The sequence below is a fragment of the Terrapene carolina genome, unplaced genomic scaffold (genome assembly GCF_002925995.2).
Source record: "Terrapene carolina triunguis isolate 2854851 unplaced genomic scaffold, T_m_triunguis-2.0 Scaffold33911, whole genome shotgun sequence".
Taxonomy (NCBI): domain Eukaryota; kingdom Metazoa; phylum Chordata; order Testudines; family Emydidae; genus Terrapene; species Terrapene triunguis.
The window spans coordinates 8,324,393-8,348,085 of NW_020698262.1; the positions used below are offsets into that span (position 1 = coordinate 8,324,393).

The 23,693-nt window shown below is 42.7% G+C and overlaps 1 protein-coding gene across 1 annotated transcript in view; it reads right to left on the reverse strand.

Annotated features, from left to right (window-relative positions):
* The window catches only part of LOC112106863 (malonyl-CoA decarboxylase, mitochondrial), a 55,453-nt gene extending 39,121 nt beyond the window's left edge, over nt 1–16,332 (reverse strand). The window contains exon 1 of the mRNA XM_029914242.1: nt 15,616–16,332. Coding sequence (XP_029770102.1) covers nt 15,616–16,311 — 696 coding nt within the window. The 5' untranslated portion in view covers nt 16,312–16,332. The remainder of the gene's footprint in view (nt 1–15,615) is intronic.
* Nucleotides 16,333–23,693: the final 7,361 nt, after the last annotated feature.

Genomic DNA, 23,693 nt, shown 5'->3' on the forward strand with positions numbered 1-23,693 from the left:
GGGTAAGCACCCTAGCGGGCCGGGCCAGTTTATTTACCTGCTGACGCAGCAGGTTCGGCCGACCGCGGCCCCCACTGGCCGCGGTTCGCGGTCCCGGGCCAATGGGGGCGGCGGGAAGCCACGGCCAGCACATCCCTCGCCCACGCCGCTTCCCGCCCCCCATTGGCCTGGGACGGCAAACCACGGCGAGTGGGGGCTGCGATCGGCCGAACCTGCCGCGTCAGCAGGTAAATAAACTGGCCCGGCCCGCTAGGGTGCTTACCTTGGCGAGCCGCGTGCCAAACGTTGCTGACCCCTGACATAACGTATCAGATTATTATGACTGACAAAATGTATAAGATCCTTAAAAGAGAAACTTCAAGATCAACAAGGAGAATAAAAGTTGATCTTTTCAAAAAAATGTGAGCACTTTTTTTCTGAGATCTTTTTCCTGCTAAAAGATTCAGTTAGTGTAAGTTAGGGACTTCATATTTCACTTCTATAACTTAGAACTGTGGGGGTTTTTTTGGAAGGGCTAAGAGAACACTGAGATAAATATAATAGATCCTTCATTGCATTTAGTCTTAAACCTGATTTTCAGCAATAGTTTTTACCAGCAAACAAAATATAGTGAACTTAAAAACGTAACCTGAAAGTTTATCACTTTTCTGTGGACTAGACCAAAAGAAATAGAATTTTAAGGCTGCTGTGGCTCAAAATCCCCGTAGAAAACTTTTCTACAATATGCATCATATCCCATTACTAGAAGATCTCTGGACCTCAGGATAGAAGATGTAAACCTTTAAATAGGATGTGGCCACACGCAGAGGTTAATAGAAGTCATCTGCCTAAATCCCATGTAAATCTGGAATTTTGAGTACGGAAGAGTGAAACAGCAGAATATGAATATAAAATTCAGCAAAGGGGTTCACAGCTTTGTAGCAACAATACACACCAAAGTACACAGTTGAATAAAATAATTTCAAAAAGTTGTATTACAGTATATTATAATAATGAATTTTATCTTCTTCATTTGATTTCATCTATCTCTGTTACAGAAGATTTGAAGATGCAGAATTACTTTCCAAACTGAAATGGTAATTCTTAACCCTAACCAAAGTATGAATCTCCTGCAGTGATGTTCTGTGGCTAATTTTTTTTACAGTAGTTTATATTACACTGTACTCATATTTAAAAGGCATCAAACTACTAGCTGCCTGAACAGAGACTATCATAAACAGGACATTTTTTACAATTAAGTACAGTTGAGCCACAGACTTTTCGGATAAATAAATTGTCTATTTAACTTATGTACAACACTCAGATAAAAATAATTCTCCGGCGCACCCTAGCTCACTAGAAGATTTTTATGAACAACTATTTCTTGAAATACTTTCCAAAAGTGTGTGAACATTTCCTATAATATCCTAACGAAAATAAAAGTGGAAATGTTTTTAAAAGGCACACAGCAAAGGAAAATGCTGTTGGCCTAGGTAATTGCTACAAATAATCCAAAATGAAGACAGCTTTTATCACAAAAAGCATGATTTATCCCTTAAAACACCATGCTAGTAAAACTCTGATTTTGCAATTCCAGACTCTTCTTGCAGCCAATCTACACTAAACCACCTAAAGTTATAATTAAATTAGCTCTTCCCAGAAAAACTCCTAGAGCAAAGTTGTTGATAATGATCACAGTAATGGAGTTTGCAAGGTAAATCCCCAAATCTTCGCTTTTTTCCCAGACCTCATTTGCAGACTCAATCAAGTTTGCCACATTTCCTTCACATAAAAAAAATCTGCATATTCAAAAAAAATCTCCCTTCTCACTTCCTCCCACCCCCAACTTTAATCTTTACTAACCTATATTAGACAATGCATAAACTTCTCAGCTGGCATGATCCAGTGACAAAGCAGACGCAGTAGAGACTGTTCAAGGACCCTAAAACAAAGCAGTCTTTCACCTCCAAAGACTAAGTATTATGACTCCTTTGCACTCATGGACTTTCAAACTACCTCCTTTTAGTGGCATCTTCCATACATGTGCTGAAATGGAAAGTTGTTTGTTTGGGATTTTTTGAGGCATATACTTTACTACCTAAACCCTGCTGTAGATCTAGAAAGGCCACATATCCTTTGCCACACAGAGGGGGAAGAAGTCAAGTGTGACTCTTCATCTAGGAGTCAAAATCCAAAGTCTGCCAGACTTTGCTGGCCTTCCTTCCAAGATGAAATTCTTGATCAGATTTAATATCATGTGTCAGATGTGTCATTTTCCAGCAATGTATTACAGCAGGTAGTTTTCTTTCGGTTGCACTTCCATCTGATCTATGCCCTAATTAGCAGGACTGTACAAAAAGTTATGTTCATAAACATTGTTAATAAAGAAAACCTAATATGACTGAGAAACAAATGCACAACACAGAACAGAAATTATGTAAATGACATTTACTTCAAAGTACATATTTATGTTCTTACTCAAGCACAAATAAATCTGTTAGTCTTTAAGGTGCCACCGGACTCCTTGTTGTTTTTGTGGATACAGACTAACACAGCTACCTCCTGATACTAATCTCCCATTAGTCACAATAGCTGAACTACTGAATTCCTGCCATTTGGTGGGAAGCAGGGACACAGACTTCTAGAGAACCATGAATGCTATTGTCTGCAGAGTGTGGGGTTCTAGAGCAGAGGCTATTAAGGGTTCTATTAAATATCTGCCACAGATGAGACTTCAACTAAATATCATTTCCATACAACCAGGAAGTAATGTAATTAATAGGATTCTGAGAAAAAATTAATAGGTGATTCTGTTCCTTTATCAGTCACACACACACACACACACACACACACACACACACACACATACAATATGCTTACGTGAAAAAAAATGAGAGCGGGGCCATAAAGGGGTAAATGGAAAATAGAATTAACTCTCATAGGGTCCCAAACTGCAAGAGAATCCTGCTATTAAAGCAAGTTGATAAATGGAGTAAGAAAACATACAGAAAATTAAATTTGGCACTCAGACTTTCATAACTGAACAAGTTACTTTGTCATGAAAAGAAAAACCTTTTTTTTTTTCTTCTATTTTTGTTGCAGAGGAATAAGGAGGAAAAAAATCAATGATGAAAAAGGAATCTGTTGTAAAGTTATAAGTGCATCATAGTTTGCATTATTTTCATTTATACTCTTCAGCCTGCCTTTAAAAGATAAGCACTGCAGCAACAGAATCGTATGTAATATTTTCTGATGGTTGGCCATTTCATTAATTTAAATACAACTTAAATACAAACAAAGGATTTTACTATTCACACTAGTTTTATGAATACCAGGTTTTACTGAAGAGGCCGGGGGGGGGGGGGGGGGGTGTGCCCCGCCCCACATCATCTGTCTCATCTTCAATAGAAAAGGAATAGAGTGACATGGGACGGAAGGTGGACAAAAAGGACACTTCCAATTCTTCAGTTGGTAAGAACACGTATTGGAAGCTTTGAATATAATCAGAGCCTTCCAAAGTTCCTCAGACAAAACAAAAAAGACACACACAGATATGAGCAAAAAGAAAACTTTTATGAGATTAAACTCTCAAATTAAGTTATGTCTACACTGCAAAGAAAAACCCACCGTACCAAGTCTCAGAGCACTTGCAGGGCTCAGCAGGACTAAAAATAACAGTGTAGATGTTCAGGCTGGAGCTTGGGCTCTGAGACCCTCCCTGCTCACCGGATTTCAGAGCCTGGGCTCCAGACCGAGATCCTAATGTCTACACTGCTATTTTTAGCCCCGCAGCCCCAAACCATGCGCGCCCAAATCAACTGTCCCAGGCTGTGACACCAGATGCTGTGGGTTTTTCTTTGCAGTGTAGACGTACCCTTAGGGACGAAGAGTACTAGCTTAACTCAAGCACAATATATGATCATATTTTGCAAGCCTCCCCACACAGCTCTTATACTCTACATATTCCAAACAAAACCCCCAAACCTCAACTACTCCTGATGAAACCATTCCATCGATAACAATAAAAGATGCTTATAGACTTAGAAAAAGTGCGTAAAAAAAAACCTGTCAGAGTAATTTCTGGCTATTAAAATCTGAACCTCAGCTCTCAGTTTAACAAGATGGAGCTTGTTTAAAAATTCAGGACACAACAAAATATTAAAGTTTCTTGTATACAGGCACAACTCCAAACTATTCTTCTTCTCTCTCTCTGGTGAAATAAGTAATTTTTATATAATTTCCTCTATTGAAAACAGTTCTAAGTGGTCAATATATTTTCCATTAACTTTCTGTCTACACACTACTGGTACAGAAATATTCGTGAAATACAATTAAATAGTGTAGCTACTGAAAATCAATGTACTTGAAGGAAGATAATATTTGTTCCAAATTACACCACAGTTGCCCAGATTCTCTGTTCTTCCATTTGTGCTAAGCACAGGCATGGGGCTGGGAAATAGGAGGGGCATAGGTGGCTTTAAGCCACATTTGTGTGCTACATATCTAGGGCATATTCTACCCACCCCACAGTGTAAATTAGTCAGGGCTGGTCTGACAAACTTGGTTGTTTCCTAGATCCCTATATTGGCAGTGGGAACTCTGGCCTCACCCGGTCATTCTGATGACCTGGCTTCATGACAGAGGACAAGTTGTGGGAACATGCTATAAAGCTTTTACACCAGCTCCAATGCCAGCTGGGGTAAGACCCCTGCACTGACAGTAGGCTCCCAGGTCCATCTCCAGCACTTTTCTGCCCCATGTATGCTGCTGTAGTGTCACGAAGGGAAAAGACTGCAGCAGATTAAGCAAGTAACTTGGTACTGTTTTCAATTGTAACCAAGAGGTTTTCCCACCTTGTTTTGAAGTCTATGCACACTGTAGGGAGTCCAAATTGACTCCTTTCCTGAGGTTTGCATTACTGGCTAATCAAAGGATACCAAAACGTGTCAGCCAAAGCTCTTTCTATCAAGGCCACCTGTTCCTAAGGCTTCCTTGCTGGACTTCTTAACCAAATCCTAACTCCCTCTAAGGGTTTGTATACACAGGAAAGATTTTCTTGGTGTGTTCATATGCCCCTTCATCTTCAACCGCCACTCCAGAGGACATGCGTCCATGCTAATGACAGGTTCTGCTCGATAATGATCCAAAGCAGTGCAGACCAACATATGTTCACTTTCATCATCTGAGTCAGATGTCACCAGCAGAAGGTTGATTTTCTTCTTTGATGGTTTGGGTTCTGTAGTTTCTGAATTGGAGAGTTGCTCTTTTAAGACTTCTGAAAGCATTCTCCACACCTCGTCCCTCTCAGATTTTGGACGGCACTTCAGATTCTTAAACCTTGGGTCGAGTGCTGTAGCTATCTTTAGAAATCTCACATTGGTACCTTCTTTGCGTTTTGTCAAATCTGCACTGAAAGTGTTCTTAAAACGAACAACATGTACTGGGTCATCATCCAAGACTGCTATAATATGAAATACATGGCAGAATGCGGGTAAAACAGAGCAGGAGATCTACTATTCTCCCCCAAGAAGTTCAGTCAAAATTTAATTAACACATTATTATTTTTTTTTTTAAAATGAGTGGCATCAGCATGGAAGCACGTCCTCTGGAATGGTAGCCAAAGCATGAAGGGGCATACAAATGTTCAGCATATCTGGCACGTAAACACCTTGCAATGCCGGCTACAGAAGTGCCATGCGAATGCCTGTTCTCACTTTCAGGTGACATTGTAAATAAGAAGCTGGCAGCATTATCTCCCGTAAATGTAAACAAATGTGTTTGTCTTAGCGATTGGCTGAATAAGAAGTAGGACTGAGTGGACTTGTAGGCTCTAAAGTTTTACACAGTTTTGGTTTTGAGTACAGTTATATAACAAACAAACAAAATCTACATTTGTAAGTTGCACTTTCACAATAAAGAGATTGCATTATGGTACTTATATGAGGTGAATTGAAAAATACTATTTCATTTGTTTATAATTTTTATTGTGCAAATATTTGTAATCAAAAATAATAATATAAAGTGAGCAGTGTGCACTTTATATTCTGTGTTGTAATTATCGATGTAGAAAAACATCCAAAAGTATTTAATAAATTTCAATTGGTAGTCTATTATTTAACAACGCGATTGGCAGATAGCAGTGCTGCATATCTCCCCAGTTTGCTCACCACCTTTTTGAACATGACCCTTCTCTGCCTCTTTGGGGACACATCAGAGTGCAGATGCAATTACTAACCTGCTGCATTCCTCCCACCAGCCCACCATCGATCTAGTGTTGTTACTAACCTGCTTCCTGCTGCAATGGAGACCGTCTTACCATCACTAAGCTTAGCCCAGAATGGTAAAAGCAGTTGGGACTGACAATCCAAACTTATGGGGAAAAGGCAACATTTTATCATTGCCATCATGGAGGCTAGTACAGGGACAATAACTACTTGTGCTGATTCTCTGGTCCCAAAGCACCTGATATCTCACAACCCTCATGGCAGTCTCTGAATACCTTGAAAATGTCCACAGGAAGAGCGAGAGAGCACATGTTTGCTGACAGCACAAGGCCAAAAAGACAGAAAAGCAAAGGGAAGGTTTCCTGCAGCCGGCAAAGGCACTGTTAAAGGAGTGCATGGACAAAGAAAAAGGATTAAAGAATGCTGGAGAGCATTGTGGTGCTATGTTCATGGACAGCACCGCAACCTAGCCAAGTCTTTAAATCATGATTTGAGGACTTCAGTAACTCAGGCAGCGGTTATGGGTTCCTTACAGGAGTGGGTGGGCAAGGTTCTGTGGCCTGAAATGTGCAGGTCAGACTAGATCAGGGGTTCTCAAACTGGGGGTCGGGACCCCTCAGGGGGTCAGAAGATTATTACATGGGGGGGGGGTTGCAAGCTGTCAGCCTCCACCCCAAACCCCACTTTGCCTCCAGCATTTATAATGGTGTTAAATATATTTTAAAGTGTTTTAAATTTATAAGGGGGGGGATTGCACTCAGAGGCTTGCTATGTGAAAGGGGTCACAGTACAAATGTTTGAGAACCACTGGACTAGATGATCAAGATGGTCCCTTCTGACCTTAAAGTTTCTGAGTCTATGTCTTGCACCTTGGGGTGAACACATGATACTGGGAGCCCACCTTCACTCACTCAAATACAAGAAACAGGCCCTTTCCATATCTTCCACCCACCCACGCCCAAGACATGGAAAATTACTTTCCTGACCAGTTTGGGCCATTTTGCAGAGGTAGGCTTTCTGGCTGTTCATAACATTCAGGAAGTCTCTCCCACTCTGCTTCCCATCCATAAGTGACATTCTCCCTTGCTCTCGTAGGTGTTGTACAAAACACCAAGCATGAGGCAGATTTTGGTAAGAAGCCACCAGCCTTGTGATAAGACACCTCCACTTTCCCTTCAGTCCTTCAAATGCACACTCTACTGTCATTCTGCAGTTACGTGGGGTACAGTTAAACAGCTTTCTCCTACACAAGGGACCGGTAAAAGACTTAATGAATCAGGAAAGCAGCAGGTAAATGGGGCCTCCCAGCACAACAGGAAGAATCACAACACCATTTATGTCCACAGGGATCTTGGGAGCAAAAGTTCCATTTCTCATTACAGAAAATAGGCCAGAGTTTCTAAAGATCCTGGCATTATGGACCTTTCCAGACTGCCCATTAACCTAGGGGAACCATCTACACCAATGAACCAGGCCTTGCGGCACTATGAAGAAAGCCCTTTTCTGTTGATGAGCTACATGTGATGCTTCAAGGGGGTCACCCAGACCAGTACGAGGTTTTGCCACCACTTGTCCTGTAACCTTATGGCATCTATGCTGTCCAGCACTGTTACAGAGGCTTGACATCAGCAGCATGCTTACAGCACAATGGCTTCACCTGGCTTCCACCAGCCTGGTCTCTGGATTACATACCTATTTGTAGGGCATGTCAGAAATCCCTTACTGGATTTAAGTTAAGTTTGGTAACAAAAATTCTACCTATACCCCCGAGGTTTGCAACTAGTTTTGAGATAGAAATTCCTTTGTTTGAAGGAGTTAAAGAAAGAGTTTATAATGGAAACCTCATTTACAAATTTAAATATGGAGCAACTTCTGCCATGTCATACTGTATTTAACTCTCCATTTTTATACACCAAACAGGTGGCTTGATTTGTCACAACTGTGTTATTTGCCAGAGACATTTCTGTCTCGTACCATCAGAAGATACCTCTCCTGCCGTCCATGATTTGAAAATAGTTTTCCATTGCTCTGGAGTGTCCTAATATTAGAATTAATTATTTTTTAGATTCAGGTGTACTTCACATGAGCCCACCCACCCATAATATTTACTATGATTTTGCAAAGTACTTTTAAAAAATAAATAAATAGATGTATAATATGAAGGTCAAATACATAATTCCGAATTATCCTTTGTTCTGTCTATACACATCTAGCATCACTGGGTTAAGGGGGCTGCTCTTCTGCTGCAACTACCGTTAGTTCAAACTACTATAGTAGAACCTAAGAGTTACAAACACCTTGGGAATGGAGGTTGTTCGTAACTCTAAAATGTTCATAACTCTGAACAAACATTACGTTTGTTCTTCCAAGAGTTTACACTGATTTAATACAGCTTTGAAACTTTTCTATGTAGAAGAAAAATGCTGATTTTCCTTTTTTTTGTTTTTGGTATCTTACATTTAACAGTACTGGGCTGTATTTGCTTTTTTTTGGGGGGGGGGGGGGCTCTCTGCTGCCTGATTGTATACTTCCAGTTCCAAATGAGGACTGTGATTGACTAGTCAGTTTGTAACTCTGGTGTTCATAACTCTGAGATTGTACTGTACTGCAAACGGCAAAGTTAAAAATCCTTTGAGGAGGGAGTCAGAACAAATAAAATATCCCTCATCAGCCTGGCCCTCCTACTTCCCAATTACTATAAGCAATACGTTTCCCTTTCCCTCAGTTTTCCTGTGTTTTTTTGGCTCCATATTAAGGCCATTACACAAGCACTGAGGATACAGTGTAGTAGGAACTCTGCTGATGCAGAAAGACATTTTCAAGTAGCCCTGCTGTTCTTGTTCACATTTATCTATGGTATAATGTAATTTGGTCCATGGATCATGGGTCTAGTTCAGTGGTCGGCAACCTTCGGAACACGGCCCATCAAGGTAATCCACTGGCGGGCCGCGAGACATTTTGTTTATGTTGACCATCCACAGGCACGGCCCCCCGCAGCTCCCAGTGGCCGCTTTCTGCAATTCAGCTGCACTTATGAACATCTCCAACAATTTCATCCACATCCTTTCCCCTATACCCCTCTTCCCAAAAACAAAATAAAAACACTACACTGTATCCAAAACTGAAGTCTCCTTCTTGAAAATCTTTTTTACAGTCTCTAATCTTGACTAAAGAAGAAAACGGTCTTCCCTTGGTTACACTAAGGTCAAGACGAATCAAATCTGTGACAAAGCGTCCAGACAAAAAAGTTACTAGGAAATATATTTTACTCTAGATCTTACCAGACAATTACAAACGCAACCATCAGGAAAAATAATCTGTAACCTTTAGCAAACACTAACAGGAGGTGCACTTTTTTAGAGTCCAATATACGAAATGACAACTGCAGAGCTATATTAAGTATTATTTTATTATGGACTAGAACTGAGCTTCTCATTTGCAACGTATAACTGGATCAGAATTTCACCTTTTTCCTGTTTATGAACTGTTCGCTGGCAGCTTGTGAAGATCTTTGGTGAATTATTATTAGTCTTTGCAAACAGTTTGGGAATATATAAGTTTTTAGTAATTTGCTATTTTTCTAGTAACATTATGATAAACTCTGCATGAGAGCCTGGGCATATTAAGTTCCAGGAGTGCTAAGAAAGGTAATTTAAATCTTCAGAAAGAGAGAAGTTTGGCACAGGGAAGGTGTGGAGAGGGTTCTGAACAGCAAAAGGGAGAGTCCGGCTCAAGAAACAGACTCTCAACAAGCTTCACCCATGTGCATTACAGGAGTCCATCAAGAAATTAATGACTTTATAAGGCACAGAAAAAGTTCAGCTTCTGTTACAGCCAGATACTATATGGCTAGAATAGGAATGTGGGAAGAAGGGGAAACTGGTAGGAAAGAAAAAACAATATATCCTATCAGGATTAAATAGCAGCTAAAACATCTCATATAAGCTTCTGTTGCTTGGCACTAATTTCCATGATTTTCAGAATGCCTGCTTCATTCAAAACAATCCATTTAATGAGACACTGTGTCAGTACTATTTTCAAAAACAATGTTCTTCAATTGTCCGCATGGCTTACTTTTATTTTGACTACACTCATGTTTGATGCTTTAAAGTGATCACACCTGCAAGATTTTTAATGGAAGGAAACTCTGGGGCAGATCTCCTGGAAGAAAAACTCCCAGATGGTAAAACAGATTTCCCTTCTTCCTTCAGAACACCAAAAAGCATTTTTGTGTACCCCCCAGGGGAAGAGCTATATAGTTACCACCAACATAGTCTACAACTGAACTTTTGTTGCTAGATATGTCTAAACAGAATTTCTGCAGCTGGGTCAGAAGTATCTATCATCTTCTATGAGTCTACCAGGAAGACATTTACTGTTTCTTAGCAACTAGTCACTGAAGAGTCTAGTCATTTTCTCTGGGCCGTTGGTCATGATTCCGCTGACTGTTTTACCTTAGAATACTAACCCTGAATACAAATTCCTCCATATTTGCAGGGTGTTCTTTTCTTCATACTATCCTCTATTCAGTATATGTACAATGCCTTGTTCAATGTTTATGTTCAGATTCTTTGGTTTTCCTGCACTGAAAAATGGGACTACTCTACTCAGTTTCTTAGAATTTGTTTGCTATAAATAAAATAGTCTTTTGAACTAGAGCCTTATCAAGGCAGCTTATGACAGCTATGCCACTTAGAAAAAAAAAATCAAGATCACCACTGTGAATTATGCATAAAAAGAGGCAGTTCAGTCACATCAGGGCATGGCACCTATCATCCATTAACCAACAACAGTATTTAAGAGTGGGATACAGCCAGGCACACAATACCTGGGCAGCGTGTCATTATAGAACTGAATCAAATGAGATGAACACAGAGGGACACTTACTTCTCTGCATCTTAATGATTTTTATCTCAACAGTGGACAAAAACAGTATAATTTATGCAAACACTTCTGTTTAATTCAGTTTTTACCATCAACAGGCTAAACTGTCATGGTTTAAAAACTGGACCAACTATGTCTATTAGTTATCCATTACACTGAAGATATAAATACTCAGGTATAACTATAGAAGGATACATGTTGCATCCATTTCATCATCTATTACAGTAATGATTCAATAGCAATGCACCTGTGGTAGAGAAATGAAATAGAATGCCATCCTTCTATTTCATACAATACCTGTAAAGATTTTGATGGAGAAATGGTTACATATTTAGTTCTAGTATTGCATAATCCAGCTACCAGCCTTATCTAAAGTTTTGAGAAGACTCTTCTGTGCTCTTTTCTATAGTCTAGCACTCCTCCTTCAGCTAGGAGGAAGACAATAGGGGGCAGAAGGGTTGTTTTTTTACTCATTTGCAGGAGTAGGCTCACTGGTTACTGAACCATACCGGTGTCGTAACCAATGCTGGGAATGAAGAATTGCTCTCAAGATACTCAAATGCTGTATACACTTTTAAATCTAGAACCCACATGTTCTGCCTGATTGCTTCCACTAATCTCAAATTTCTCCTATGCTTTCTCTTTGAGAATCGTGCATGCTTATTACCTACATTTTTCAAAAGGTTTAAGTGATTGGATGGAGCAGTAGCCATCAGGAAGTGGTTGCAGGTACATTTTGGACAGTTGGGTATGTGGCCCAGACTTCCAGCAGATGCAGTTCTTCCAAGATGCCCTTCCTCCACAACTGCCAATTATTCCAAGACTTCCATGGCTGCGCTCTAAAACATTAGATTAACTACAATGTTAAGAGTCTCAATGTGGATAGTTACTCACAGATCCAGGAAAACACTTCCCTATATTCAGGCAATGAAATCTCTAGTCTAATTCCAAACCTAAAATGTTTCAGTGCCCACAGAACCATAATTCCACTCATATGAAGAAAAAAGAGATGCTGAAAATAAGCACGTCACATATGCTCTTTACATGTTAATTCTTGGAAACAAGTTCAATGTAACTGGATGAAAAAATTAAGTAAATTTACAAAAAAATATCCTTGTACAGTGTCACTAAGCACAAAATTGAATGCTGTTCTGCACGTCCACAAGATACTCACATCTAGATGTTGAAAATACACATTGATTTTAAGTTTAGAATTTCTCTTTTCCTTGTTAACTGCATTCTATAACAGAAACAAAAATTCTGAATCTTTGATTTGTATTTAAAAAAAAAAATCTAATATTTTGATAGTTTCAGTACTCAAAGGACAAAGACTACACAGGGGGTCGAATACAAGGGAAGTTATGTTACAAGTACCATTTCATAACACTGCATTCACTCCACATGCTTTTATTTCAGAAGATGGAATGTCAGATTGTTCATTTCAGAATGTAGTTCTGTTGTCATTCTCCATAACCGATTACAAAAGACAAGAATGCATCTTGTAAACATTTCCAAGAGAATTCTGTTTTTTTCAAACAAGATTTGTGATCAAAATCAAGTCAAGATAATTTCAGCTTTAAACAGAGATACCATCATAGGCTGAGTTAGGAAACCCCATTGCATGAATCCTCTCTACTGAACTGAAGGAAACAATGCATAATACGATAGCGCCAAAGTCATTTTCCTAGAGAAAGACTGCCAATAATAACTTAAAAAAAAATAGGAGGGATGTGCCCCACCCATTTAAAAACAAACAAAACAAACATCACATCAAGAGACATCCTCTGGTCTCCTGTTAACTTAATGTGTTTAGCTATATCAGATCACTAATCTGAGAAGTTATCAACCAAGTTGTGGGGGGAGGGGAAAGGAGAGAGGGGGGGGAATTGCAAAAATAAGAATTACAGTGCTGGCATATGAAATAAGATTTCACTAATCAATGAGCCAGCTGTTTGGACATAAAGCCCCAACTGGAAAAAGCGGAGCCATGAACTGCAGGAAAAATAGATGCTCTTATAAAGACTGCATAAAATTCACTACTAGAGGAAGGAGTTTGCCAATCCTGCAGGGAACAAGGGAAATATGCATCAATAGGTTTCATTAGTTTCATACTGAGCAAACGGGAGTTGCAGAATTGCAAACAAAAGCCAGCAGTTACCATGCTATCTTTAAAATTATTATTTCAAGCATTAAAACCTTTAAAAGAATGAACTAAGGGAGCAGTCTGATTGGTTGATGAGGATACACTGACATGTATTCACAAGTAGAGCCTTATGCAGATACAAAATGTATATCTGCAGATGCAGATATTCACGGATATAAAGTGGATATCCGGGGAGCTGCAGGGCTCTACCAGGAACTGCAGCAGCGAAAGCAGCAGTGTGTTGGGCTGCCGTTGGCAAGAGCCAGCACCCAGCCTGGGCAGTTTCTCTGAAGTGGCTGTACCACCAGTGAGCAGGGCTGCGGGAGTGGGCACCAGGCTCGCCAGCAGCTGTCCCTGGTCATGCTAGTGTGTGCAAGCAACTCATACGCTCCCAGACAGGAGTCCCTTCCATGCAGTGGTCTGCATCAACTGCGGTTCCTGATAGAGCCCTGCAGCTCCCCAGATATCCGCTTTATATCTATGGATATAAATTTTGTACCTGTGCAGGGCTTTATTCACAAGTGTCAGAAACAAATTAGCCAAAACATTAAAGTGGTTGTTTTAAAATTGCAACACTATCCAAACATGCTACAATATGTATATAATTTTAGAGTTTTTCAAACAAATTCCTCCCAAACATCCCAGGTTTGTACACATGGTTCAGAATTGGATATACTGTCCCGCATTTATTGCTCAGATTCACAAACCTTGCCCAGGTCATGACTTCATTAGTTAAGAGCAGTCACAAAACAGTAAGATAGGGCTCTAACTATAGCGCAGTATTTAAAAAAAAAAAAAATTAAAAAAAAAAACTCTAGACACTAAATCTCACTCAGCTACTGCCCTCCCTCTATTCTTTCTTTTCTGGGGAAGACTATTAAGAAGTTTGTAGAGAGGCAACTCTGGAGATATATGCAATCCTTGGATTTCCTTGACATTTAATAGGTGCATCTCATGTAAAAGAAATAAAACAGAATTCAGATCTGGTTTCCTGTAGTAAACAAGTAAGGATAGACTAAACTAAAGCCTCAGACGAGAGACAGAGCTAACACTTATACAGCAGAACCTCAGAGTTATGAACACCTCGGGAATGGAGATTGTAACTCTGAACAAAACATTATGGTTGTGCTATCAAAAGTTTACAACTGAACATTGACTTAATACAGCTTTGAAACTTAACTATGCAGAAGAAAAATGCTGCTTTCCCTTTATTGTTTTAGTAGTTTATGTTTAACACAGTACTGCACTTGCTTTTTTGGATGGGGGAGAGAGTCTCTGCTGCTACCTGGTTGTGTACTTCCAGTTCCAAATGAGGTGTGATTAATTGGTCAGTTTGTAACTCTGAGGTTCTACTGTAGTAGCTTCTTAGGTTATGTCTACACTGGGAGCACGCCTCCTAGCCTTGATAACAGACACATTCTAGCGCCACTTGAGAGAGCACGCTAAAAATAGCAGTGTCCGTGTTGCTGTCAAGCAGTAGCTTGGGCTAGACACCTGAAGTCAGACCCGGGCATTTGGGCTGGCTTGCCACCTCCAGATGACACCTCCTCCTAACATCTTGCTTCATTAGCATTACTACACCTCTACACAGCATTTTGGAGTGAGCCTTCGAGACAAGATCAGGCGAATGGTATTCACACTAGTACTCTACAAATAGCTCTCTAGACAGCACTTTGAAGTTGTGGCTCCATATCTGAAGCCAACAGCCCTCTCTACACTTCAGAGCCCAAGCAACAACTACAAGTCTGTCTATACAGCTATTTTTAGAGCACTAGTGTGAACTCCGCTAACCCGAGTGTGTCAACCTGAGCTGACAGACTTTCTCCAAAATACTGTGTAGACATACCCTGTGTGTCGTACCGATGTAGCTAAAGCACATCCTTGGCATCAGAGTACATTCACCTCACCAGTTATGTCATACCAAGCCAACTATTCCACCTGCCAAAATGCAAAATTCTCACCCATGTTGCAGGACGCCCTGCTACGTCCTATTATTACTGTCCACAAGCGCGTTGCCTCATGCCAATGGCGCCCCTTCCTCCTGGCTCATCTAACTACTGGCAGGGACACAACAGCTCCCACCCTGTGCCATGCCCATGCGGCCTCAGCAGGGCATCATTTCCTCCACAGCGTGCTGGGTTCCCCACCCCTCACACCCATCCCCATCATTATTTGCATTGCAGTGACAGGCCCTTCGACAGAAATTGGGGGCCCAAGGTACATCCTGTTCGCTGGGGCCCAACTCCTCTCATTTCACTGCAGTCACACAGACATTGGGGGAGGGGTTGAGGAACTCCGGGCCCCCCTCTCATCAGCCCTGCACCTGGGAGCTTCCCCCTCCCCGCGACCCATTGCCACCCCACCCGTGGGCCCCCCTCCTCTCACCCTGACGTGCGGCCCCTCCGCATGCCGCGCCGCCAGCGCCTCCACCAGGTCGCCCCTGAGCTCCATCAGGAAGCGGAGCCCGCCCTCCAGCCGGCCCAGGTGCTGGAAGAGGCCCCGGTAGCGGGGGCTGAGGTAGTAACGGAGCCGGTCCTCGGCCTGGAGCAAGGCGCCCGGCTCCCTCTGCTGCTCCCGAGCCTGCAGCACCTTGGCGCTGAACTCGGCCACCCGTCCGTGGTCCACGCCGAAGTCCCGGGCCAGGCGGGCCAGCAGCTCCGCCCGCCGGGGCCCGGCCTCCAGGGCCCTGTAGGAGCGCATGAACTCCGCGCTGCGGAGCTCGGCCGGCGGCGGCGCCTTCTCCCTCGTCTCGTAGGGGGGCAGCGGGGGCACGGAGCGGCTCAGCAGCTCCTCCATGGCCAGGCTCGGAGCCGCTGGGCCCGAGCACAGGGAGGCGGCGGCGCCTAGGCCCGCGCAGGGTCCCGTCACTATGGAGACGCTGCTAGGCCGCCTCGGCAGGACCCAGGACCGACGGAGCAGGCGCGGCGCAACCAGAAAAGGGCCCAGCCGGCTCATGCTGGCCAACCCGCACCCGGCCGGGACCCCTCGGGCAGCGGCGCCAGGCTCCTCTCTACGCCGTAGCAGTGCCAGGCCGCAGCGTTTTCGGGGGGCACCCAAACAAAGAGGCTGATTGGGTAGCATTGCAGATTGCTGGCGGCGACCGCCAATCAGAGAGGGAGTGGGCGGGGCGTTAGAGTGCGGCCTTGTCTGCGTCTGGCGGCCATCTTGAGTGTGGCCTGGAAAGGTAAAGGAGCGGTGGGACACGGCTCTTCCTCCGGGGCGGGGAAGCACTGGCCGCGCCCCGCCTCTCTTCTCCCCTAGACTTGGCCCTCCGCCCCCATTTTCGAGTCTCTCCCCCTCAGGGCTCTGCCCTGCTGCAGCAGGTTCTATCAGCCCCCCCGTTGTCTCCTTCCCCTGCTGTGTCCTTCTCCGCAGGTAGCATGGGCCACCAGCTCGTCCTCCTGCTTCCCCCTCCCGCATACACACTCCACTCATCCCTGTCACTCCCTTCTAGGGGGACATATGCAGGAGCCCCACCCCCCTCTGAGGCCCCGCCCCTGGCTCCGCCTCTTCCCCCGAGGCCCCGCCCCCTCACCAAGCTAGGTGCCAGAGTCAGCTCGTGATAAGAGCTGCCAGGGAGGCCCAGCTGCTGTGGGGAGCTTTCCACTGTCCTGCACAGAGGGTCGGGGTGCTCAAGAGTAGCCCCTGGCCTATGTTCCCACTCTGTGGGGCGTGCCGCCCAGGGCAGATGGAGGGTCTAGGACTCTGGGGCTCCCCACAGCGGCCCGGGCTCCCTGGGCAGCTCTTACTACTTCCCAGCTCTGGCTTCTGGCCTAGCCAGGGGCAGGCCCTTGGGTGGAAGAGACTAGTGCCACCCCCGAGCCTCAGGCAGGCATGGAGTGGCACTGCAGGGAATCCAGGCAGTAGTGCAAGTAGGGCGGCACCCTCCAGTACGCAGTGCCAGCAAGAGATTTTTACTGGGTATGGGGTACTGGAAAGTCTTGGGGCTAGCCCCCCTCTCCAGAGATGGGGCTGCGCACTGCTTCTTTATATGGCTTTAACAGCACAATACATATGCTAACAAACTTAAACAAAGCCTTTGTTTAAGTTTGTTAGCATATGCATTGTGCTGTTAAGTTGGTCAGGAGTCCTCAAGAGGGGAGGGGTGGCGGGGACGGAAGGTGTTTAAACAGTGTTTTTGATTCTGTTTCTCCCCATTGGTCTGAATTATCCATGACATCCATACTGCATCACATCAAGTCCAAATCATTAGAGGAATGCCTCTGCTTGCACTGACCAGAGGATGTTTGGATTCTGAAGTCAGCCCAGTTCTGCAGGCTGACAGGAATCAAGTGTTGTCCCCAGTGTACACAGAATTCTTCTTTGCAGCCAAACTAGTCTAATGTGCATTTTGTAAACTGGAGCAGCAAAACAAAGAAAACAAATGCCTCATTTTCCAGCTTTGTGGGTGAGAGAACTATAAGTGAAGATGATAATACTGGACACTGATGGCCTTAAACCAGCTGCCTCAGGAATCTGCAAAGAACTTTGCTGAAAATATGTTCCTCATCTTAGCAACAGAGCTAGGACTTATCACACATCTGCCCACCTTTATTCGAATGAAGCTCCTGATCTGACAGTTCAGGCATTGTCAGTTTCATCCAGAACAATTTCAGTTTACAAACTTGGAGCCTAATCCTGTAAACCCTTAATCATTTGATCAATCCTATTGAAGACAATGGGACTACTTGCATGACTATGGACCACTTTTGTAGTAAGAGTTTCAGGAGTCTGTTCTGTTCCTATAAAGGAAGTTGAATCTCCCATTGAAATGCAATGTTTGGGTACAATACCATAATGCAGTTTAGGATACAGTTCTACTTAAAATTTGTCTTTTAATAAGTCATACATATGCTGAAATGGCTCCTCACCCAACTCCCATATTCTATATAAACAGACTGAAATACTACATATCTGGGGGGAAAGTGAGTAATTAAGCATGTTGATGTTTGTATATACAAATACCCATTTCATCACTGTACTGGAAAACATAGCTGAATTTAATTTTCTATGGAATTTGAAGAAAGTTTAACAGCCCCAATTATTTTCTCTGTTAATCACTCACTGTGTACCTGAAATAATTACATGCCTTCTAAGAGAAAAGAATCAGTCCACACTTGCTGAAAAAAAAATGCCTTCCAACTGGTGTTCAGAAGAGTGCTACAAGACATACATAACCTCATGAGCAGAGGGCAGAGAGGCTACCCTCCCACATTATGACAAATAATAATAATAATCTCAAAGAGGCAGCAGTTCACAGATTTGCAAACCTAAAAACCTGTGTTATTCTTTAAACCACCTCAGCACATACCAGGTTTATGAACATTAAAAAGTTAACTACAAAGGAACACTGAAGTCCATTGACCTTAATGTGTGCCAGCCAGTATGCCCTCACTGACGAAAGGAGCAGTCACACCTGAACAGCTAAAAATTAACCTTGCCCTTTTAGGCTAAATAGAGTCATGTCACTGGCTCCATCTCTGTTACATAACAGATAACAAAACTCCAGTGGGGCATGGTGATGGCACATAGGGTCTCAGGTACACGGTGTGATTTTTCAGAATTTCTTTTGGGAATAGTCATGTACGTGAAATAGCTGCTACTTATGATTATACTATTTCTATGCATGTATATTCATCTTGGTATCTGAAGTTATGAATATTAGCTATGTTTACTACATGTTTGCTTGCTCGTGTGGTAATGCCCACAAAGTATTTAGCCAGCACATGAAGGGACAAGTCAAGTTGAATGGCCCATTAAGGAACACTTAGCTCACAATGGACCCTGGAAAACGTCTGTCTACACTTAATGGACTTTTTTTTTAATTTTCTAACTAGAATATGAGTGGGGGTGATGGACATTAACTTGCTCATGTGACTCCAAACACCATCTTCACAGTGAGAACAGATTTCCCTTTACTTGGCACTTGGCAGAAGCTAAAAGGTCCTGGCCTTGAAACATCTCCATTTTGCCTCTTTCCTGCTCTGGCCTCTGGACTATGAACATATACTAATGGGAGCATTCTAACCAAGGGACTGAGGACTTTAAGGTAATCTGGAGCCTTCATATTTCCTTGATCCTTTGCAGATGGACTTATGAGCTGGATGGTACAGAGACTGTTCTAGCCTCATTGATTGCTGATTTCTCCCTTGCAATGGACAAAGATCAGACGTCTGATGACTTTCTCACATGAGTCAGCAGCCTTTGATACCTGTGGTATAAGCAACATAGCCCTTGCTTGAGTGTTTTTTTCTTTCCTCTCCAAATATCAAAGCCTGTTCCCATTGAACTCAATAGCAAAACTCCTTTTGATTTCAATGGGAACAGGATTTGGGCCCAAGAGATCAGAGAATGTGATTTTGATTAATTGCTTCTCTCTCCAGAGACAGTTCTCATGCACGTTCTGCCAGGCTGATTTTGAGTGCCACTCCTGTATGTCATGCTGAAGAAAATAATAAAACAATTTGGGCTGTAGTTCTATCAAGATGTAGATGGCACACACAGTTCTATGCTCTTTTCCATCAAACCCAGATGGCGCAGTAGCTTTGCTTTAGTTTGGACATAAGGGAGGCACTGATAGTGTGTTAAGGGAAAGTGGGGTGATTGTCCTTCCTATCCTTCTTTCATTTAAGAAGCTTTTAATTTGTGGTGCTGCTGGATCTTCAATGACACCTGGTAGTACAGGTGGCACCAGGGACCCAAAGCATCATTTTACAACTGCATCTGTTCAAAAGATGCAGTTGTAAAATTTTAGACAGGTAAGGGGGATGTCGGAGGGGACAGGGAGAATGTGGGGGCCTGGGGCTGGAAGGAGTCACATGGAGGGTCATGTGGGGAGGTCTTGTGTCCACCCCCCGTTTGTGACCCTCCCATGAGTGAAGTACTGGCAAGAAATGATTTCTATTTGCACCACTGAATACTGCTGTCCCGGAGTCATTCAGCCTGGGACTTAAGAAATGTACATTTTGAGACTGTCCCGCCCAATTAGGGATGGATGGTCACCCTACTCCATTCCTTGCCACCAGACAACTCCTGCCGCATGCTCCCCGCCCAGCTACACTTCAGACTGTCATCCATAGCCCCCATCCCATCCCGAGTTACCTTTTGTTCTAGTCCTGTACTGCTTAGGCAAGAACCTCAGGGTGTATCTACACTACAAGCGCTGCACAGCTACGGTGCTGCCGCTTCACCCCTGTAGTGCTGTGGTGTAGGCATTTGGAAGAAGTCTTTCCTTCGCTGTAGTAAATCTACTCCCTCAAGAGGCTGTAGCTAGGTTGACAGCCATCTGTGTCTGCCTTGGGGTTTAAATCAGGTTAAGTACATCTCACGGTGTGTGATTGTTTAACACCTCTGAGCGACATAGCTAGGTTGACCTGTTTTAGGTGCAGACCAAGTCTGAGACAAGAAATGGACCATACTGTACAAGTCAACAAACTTGGGTTCTGTCAGACTGGAGGGAGAACTGAATACCATTAGACAAGGTCTTGCCATCAAGAATAGCCTACCTCCACCACCCCTTACATTGGAATCTGAGGACTGTAAGTGCTTCAGCAGTATGTGAGCACAGAGGCCGTCTCACAGTTAGGTAGGTCCCAAGCCATATACATTGATTTCATCAGGTATGAGAGGCCAGCTTCACAGATGCAGCTGCAGAATCAAGTTCTAAGAGCACAATCCTGTAAATTCTGCGTCTGTGGCACCTCCATTGAAATTGAAATACCCTATAACACAAACTATGTCCCTGAACCTGCAAACTCTTACAACTGGTGCATAATACCACTCATCTGTAATGAGTTCTGTAGGACTACTTGTGAGTAAAGTTAAGCATGTGCTTGTTGCTTGCAGTGTCTACGGGCCCAATTTTAATTCAGTATAAACTGGCTATTAACATAACTGGGAGCAGTATTGGGCCCCATAGATCAGATCCTGAGAGGCACTGAGTGTCCTTGACTCCCATGTACTTCACTGGAAATTGAGGATGCTTGTCCTCATGCAAGATCAAGCCATCTATGCTAGTGAAAAGCACTACACAAGAGCAAACTATTGTCACATATATTATGAAATGTAATTAAATGTTTCTAAAATGACACACTAGGGTCACACAGGAAGAACAGAAAACAAGATTGTCACAGCAGTCTCACACGTGTGCAGGGTGGGTCATAGACTCAGATAACTGAAGGGGGAAAAGGCAGCAAGACTCAGGAGCATTAAAATATAGGAAAATACATTTCTATTAGAGTGTGTGGGGACAGAATCTAAAGTTAACTGAATTGAATTACAGAAATTCCCACAGCAACCTCATAACAGTATAGCACCTGCTAAAGTAAAAGCCCCTAGGGTTGCAACAAGTCTTTATCTGGGCTAAACAAATCTTTTCAGGCAGGTGAGTCCCTCTGTCAGACCTTAAGACTACACTCGGGCTTGTCTACTCTTGAAATGCTACAGCAGCACAGTTGCACTTCAGTGTAGACGCTACCTATGCTGATGGGAAGTGTTCTCCCATTAGCATAGGTAATCCACCTCCCCTTCAGTCAACCTAGCACTGTCTACACTGGAGGTTAAATCGGCTTAACTACACTGCTCAGTGGAGTGGATTTTTTGCATCCCTGAGTGACGTAGTTAAGCCAACTTAATTTTCTAGTGTAGACCAGGCATCAACCTTTCAAGACGAAGAAGCCCATGAACCATGTTCTTACTAAATTCAAGCCAATTATCACCTTAATAAAAACTTAAGCAAGGCGAACAGCAAAAGGCTTGGTTTAGATCTCATGGTGTTACACTGGTGTGTGACTTCCATAAAGTTACTCCTGATTTACCCTGTCATGAGATGAAAATCAGAACCTGGAATCTGGCTCTATGATTATATAGAACATTTATTCCTCCACGACACCGTTTCCATTAGACCACATGAGTTTATTTAAAAAGCACATATAGTGGCATCGTTAAAGTACTTAGCTCAGATTTGAGTTTGAGAATAGACTTCAGTGAGCCCATGATTGGGCCCTAAATGATTAAGTCATGATACTGCAATGAGTTCAATTATGTGGGACCTATGTGCCAGGGGCATCATTTGCTATGGGACCAGATGCCCATTTACCCACCCCCCAGCTTTTTATAGGTCACTATGCTCCATTATGGCTTCCACTTCCTGCACCCCAACTTTGATCTTAACCCTTTGCTATGCCAGCAGGCATTCATTATTCATCTATTTTTGCCATCCTCAGAAGTTTTCTGAAATGATGCCCTGCTCTATGCCCACAAGGTGCCTCATTAACTTCATTGTGGCTCCACATGGGGATAGAGGGGCCAACTAGATGGCGCTCATTGCAAGGCCTTAGACTTAATATTGGAACAAATATCAAGTTTCTGAAAGACTATACTGTTGCATTATTATTCCTTTCCCCCCTTCTCTGTAATATGATTGTGGATTTTCAATTTCATGAATAAGGTAATATTGATCCATTCAGATAAAATATTTCTTTAAAATTGCACTAAAACATACACAGGAGGAATGTTTTATTCAATTTATTTTAGTGTCACTGTCACAGCTCTTAAATACTTGACAAGTTTTTCTGATACTGTCACATCTAATTTTAATCAATTTTCCCCCCAAATGCACAGTGTTAATCAAAATCAATGTCTGTCTTCAAACTTAATTTAATTGTAAATATGGGGGCAAAATCCCAAATTGCTAAGTACTTACCTTGTGAGGATTAAATACCAAAAAAACATAGCAAGAGCTGTTAAGAAATTATTAAGTTATTAAATATTTCTTTTTTTTTTAAAAATAGTATTCTACTACAGAATTGAGTCTGAGGGTCCCTGATGCAGTCATTTTCCATTGTCAGTGGGTCAGATTTGGAGCATGTTAATTTTTAACATCCTCCACAATTGGTATTTCTGTTGGAGATATCCACAGGCAGGCTAAGGAATGAATGATCATGGAGAATGAGCTACCCTCTCACCCTTATTTGTTTTTTTCTGCTTCATCACTGGCACGTACAACATGCCCATATTTGTACCAGCTCAGTTGATAGAGGTACTGCAGCTTTAAATGGTGTCAAATAAACTGGCATCTTTCACAAGCACTTTTTTAAAAAACGATCACTTTTTAAGTCTGAACGAAAAACAAGAGTATCAAATAGCAACATTTGTTAAAAAAACAGAGTGGACAACAGTTTTACTGACAAAAATGAAACCAAGAAGATGGAGCTTTTTTTTTTACATATTTCCTCCCCTCCTCCCCCAATCATCTAGCTCAATTAGTTTAAAAACAGTTGTAATAAGAGGTGTGTCCATGCTAGGTAACGAGTGTCTCCTGCAAGCCACAGAGGGCCCAATCCTGCAAACATTTAAGCATATGTTTTATTTAACTAGCATGAGTAATCCCACTGAAATCAATGGATTTACTCATGGTAGTAAAGTTAAGCAGATGTGCAAGTGTCTTCAGGATTGAGGCCTTA